General features: G+C 67.1%; 1 protein-coding gene across 1 annotated transcript; it reads left to right on the top strand.

Annotated features, from left to right (window-relative positions):
* Positions 1-183: 183 nt before the first annotated feature.
* H696_04747 (hypothetical protein) lies at positions 184-2933 on the top strand. Its single transcript, XM_009498610.1, has 8 exons — positions 184-295; positions 443-584; positions 741-835; positions 999-1156; positions 1260-1375; positions 1503-1868; positions 2034-2121; positions 2400-2933. Exons 1-8 carry the CDS (start codon positions 280-282, stop codon positions 2637-2639), a joined length of 1221 nt encoding a protein of 406 aa, XP_009496885.1. The 5' UTR covers positions 184-279; the 3' UTR covers positions 2640-2933.
* The last annotated feature ends 976 nt before the right edge of the window (positions 2934-3909 follow it).

The following is a 3909-nucleotide window of genomic DNA, read 5'->3' as shown; positions in this document are numbered from 1 at the left end:
TATCTAATCGCCCTTCACCTGCCGCGGGTAGGCGCCCTGCTGCCTGAGGGGGCGGGCGGTGCCTCGGACTTGCCGGGTGTCCCCCTCGCCTGCCCCCCCCCTCTGCTCCCATCCCTTCGGCCGTCACGCCCCCCCTCCGCCCCCCCCCCCCCCCCCCCCCCCACCGCTTCTTGGCACTTGCAGAAAGGCATTGAACTATCCAATGAGGCCACCTCCCTCGACCAGGAGGGTCGCTATGCTGAGGCCCTCCCCCGCTACACGCAGGCCGTGGAGTATCTCATGACTGGCCACAAGTGTGCGTCGATGCGCGATGCGCGATGCGCCTGCTACTCGGACGGGCCGTCGTCCGTCACTGACACCCCGCTGCGCACTTTCCTCCCTCATCCTTGCATGTGCTGCCGTGGCCGTGCCGCGATGGCGGCCCTGTCCTCGCCGTGAACAGATGAGAAGAACCCCGCTCTCAAGGACTCGGTTTACCGCCGGGCACTCGAGTACCTCGATCGCGCCGAGACCCTGAAAAACATCCTCAAGGAGCAGGGGAACGGCCGCACCGACGGCACCGGCGGCTCAGGCGGCGCCTCAAAGTATGTCCCCCTCCCACACACACATACACACACGCACCTATGCGCCTTCTCCTCCTCCCGGGCACCCTCTTTCCTGTGAAATTACGGCCCGCCGCGCATTTTTCCGGCGCTCCATCCGACTTTAACACCCTTCCTCCCCCCCTCCCCCGGAAACAGGGCCCGTCGCAAGAAGAACTCCAAGGACAAGGACGATGACAACGAGACCGATGACGAGGATGAGGACAAGGCCAAGCTTCGCGGCGCTCTGAGTGGTGCGTAGCGTGTCCTGTGCCTTGCCCTTTCGCCCCCCTTCTCCTTCCCCTTTTCCTCTGCGCCCTGCACCCTTTCCCTCGCCCCCCCCCCTCCCGAACACACACACGGTCAAGTTGCCCACATGCCTCCCCGCTGCTCACTCTCCCTTCCTCTCGACCACAGGCGCCATCCTCACTGAAACCCCAAATGTCAAGTGGGACGATGTGGCTGGTCTGGAGCAGGCCAAGGAGGCTCTGAAGGAGGCGGTCATCTTGCCGACTCGTTTCCCGCACCTGTTCACTGGCAAGCGCACCCCCTGGCGTGGTATCCTGCTCTACGGTGTATGTTGTGCCGCCTGCCGCTCCCCCCTTGCCCCTGCTTCCCCTTCCCGGCATCTGCCTCCTTCTCAACCCTTCCTCACCGGTGCTCACCCCCCCCCCCCAGCCCCCGGGTACTGGTAAGTCTTTCCTGGCCAAGGCCGTCGCAACCGAGGCGAAGGCCACTTTCTTCTCGGTGTCCTCATCGGATCTGGTCAGCAAGTGGCTCGGTGAGTCTGAGCGGTGCGTCTTCACACGGCCATGTGCCCCCCCCCCCCTCTCTGCAGTCTGAGCATCTCCCCTCCTAACCTGGCGTCTACATCTACCGCCCCCTCGCCCGCCCGCCCCCCCCCCCGGTGTCGCCGCGCAGCCTCGTGCGTCAGCTCTTCGAGATGGCCCGTGAGAAGAAGCCGGCCATTATCTTCATTGATGAGGTGGACTCTCTGGCCGGCGAGCGCGGTGACAACGAGTCCGAGGCCGCCCGGCGCATCAAGACCGAGTTCCTGGTGCAGATGAACGGTGTGGGCAACGACCAGAATGGCATCCTGGTGCTGGGCGCCACCAACACCCCGTGGACGCTGGATGCGGCCATTCGCCGGCGCTTTGAGCGGCGCATTTACATCCCTCTGCCTGGCGTGGAGGCCCGGTCTCGCATGCTCAAGCTCAACCTCGGCAACGACGTCCAGTGCACCTTGCAGCCGAAGCACTTCAAGCGCCTTGCGCAGCTGACCGACGGGTGCGCACCTCCTGAGCGCGCCCCTCTTGGGGGGGAGGGGGGGCTGGGGGGGGGGGGGCCTTCGCTTCTGCCGGCCTGCTGACCCACGCTGCCGATTACTCGGTTTGCTGCCGACCGCTGCCATCTGCCCCTTCTCACTGACCCATGTGCCCGGCCATCTCTCAGCTATTCCGGCTCCGATCTTTCGATTCTTGTGCGCGATGCTCTGATGGCGCCAGTCCGCAAGGTCCAGACTGCCACCCACTTTAAGACGGTGCGTATGCCTCTTTCCTCGCATTTTCCACCCTCCCACTCCTCCTCTCCTGATGACGGGGCGGGAGCGTGCGCCGCCCCAATGGTGGCCGGCCGCCTGGCGATGGGACATCCGGTCGTGGGCACATACACGCAGGGGGGGCAACCCACCGGTCCCCGGTGGCTGCCTTTATCCCCCCCCCCCCACCCCGCTGCCCGCTGCTGATGATGCACGCCCGTGCGCCGTATGCTGACCTGTGCTGTGTCGTCGGAATGCGCGCGCGCGCGCGCGCGCCGCAGGTCACCGGGCCGGATCGCACGGATCCGAGCAAGACCCGGAACTATCTGACCCCCTGCTCTCCGGGCGACGTCGGGGCCCGGGAGATGACCTGGATGGAGATCGAGGGCGATGAGCTGCTCGAGCCGCCGGTCTCGTACCGGGACTTCTTGACCGCGCTGCAGGCCATCAAGCCTTCGGTCAACCAGTCGGACCTGGATCGGCAGATCGAGTTCACCCAGATGTTCGGCCAGGAGGGCTGAGGGCCGAGGGCAGGGCGTTGCTGCGCCTCGCGAGCGAGCGAGCGGTGGAAAGTCCCCCCCCCCCTTGCCGCCTCTCCTCCAGCTCACCTCCGCTGGTGCCAAGTGCGCACGCCTGCGCCTGCGTCCGTGCTGCCGTGTGGCATCACCTTCTGCGTTGTGTGTGCGTGTGTGTGCGTGTACTTGTCGCCGTGCGAGGCGGGACTGTTCCGGTGCTCGCGTGCGTGCACGTACACACGCACACACACACACCTCCATTGTCTCCTTGCCTTCTCTAAATACAAGATACTCGTTAAAGGCCGTGTGTGCGCGCGAGTGCCAGAAGAGGCAAGAGCGAGCAGCCCCAGGGAGGGCCGGGGGGAAATAAAATCGGGGAAAAGGGGAGCGGCCATGCACCGAGGCGGAAATGTGGGACCAAAATCCAGCAAGAAGTTCGCCCGCCGCTCGATGCCTCGTCCACACATTTTCGCCACGGCGCAGTGCCGAAAATCGGATCAAAAAAGGCCAAAATAATAGCATTGGCCAGCGGTCGAGTGGGGGCGGGCGGGCGGGCGGGGGCGAGGCCCAGGGGACAGAGGCAATGGGGAAGGGGCTAGCCGACCGGCGGGCGGCGGGACTTCCCTTTGTGCGCAAGCGCGTGCATGTTTGTGCGCGGAACTCTCGCCTGTCCCCGGCGCGGGCGAGGAGGCCGGGGATGCGGCCCTGGCCGGCGGCCGGCTTGTTTGTGCGCGGAGCTCTCACCTGTCCCCGGCGTCGGGCGCGGAGGCCGGGGACGCGGCCGGATTGTTTGTGCGCTTCGACACGCCGGGATCGCGCCGGGGAGAAGGTGCCAGAAGCTGGGCTCCGCCCGCGCGCCCGGCTCCCCGGGGGACGTCAGTCTGTGAGACGCCCCGGGGCCCGGGTGGATCTAAACCCGTCGGCTTTCCCCGAAGCCCCCAGGGCCACCTAAACCGACGGAGATGGATGGGCGTGCTCCCCCGGCCCCTCAGCCCGGCCCCTCGCCAGCGCGCAGAAGGACATGCGCCGCCAGCACACGCGCAAGGGCAAGGCAGACGGCGCGCGCGCGCCGGCCGAACACCGAGAGAGGGGGCCCGGGGGCTTCCGCGCCGCCTCCGGAGGGCGCTCCCGAGTGCTTCGGTCCTCTGTGGGGCCCAGCCGCCCGCCCCCTACACTTGCCCGGGGACCCTTCTCTCGCCCCCAGCACCGGGCCAAGATGCGGCATCCCGCCAGGGATCCGTTTCACACCGTCGCCCGCGGGCTCCTCCCCCCCCCC

Source organism: Fonticula alba (genome assembly GCF_000388065.1).
Source record: "Fonticula alba strain ATCC 38817 unplaced genomic scaffold supercont2.8, whole genome shotgun sequence".
Lineage (NCBI taxonomy): Eukaryota > Rotosphaerida > Fonticulaceae > Fonticula > Fonticula alba.
This window is presented reverse-complemented; position numbering and strand designations above follow the sequence as displayed.

Excerpts from the sequence above, each read along its gene's own strand:
- H696_04747 (XM_009498610.1), top strand. Across the intron at positions 585-740 it reads GGCTCAGGCGGCGCCTCAAA|GGCCCGTCGCAAGAAGAACT; the intron begins GTATGTCCCCCT and ends CCCCGGAAACAG. Across the intron at positions 2,122-2,399 it reads CTGCCACCCACTTTAAGACG|GTCACCGGGCCGGATCGCAC; the intron begins GTGCGTATGCCT and ends CGCGCGCCGCAG.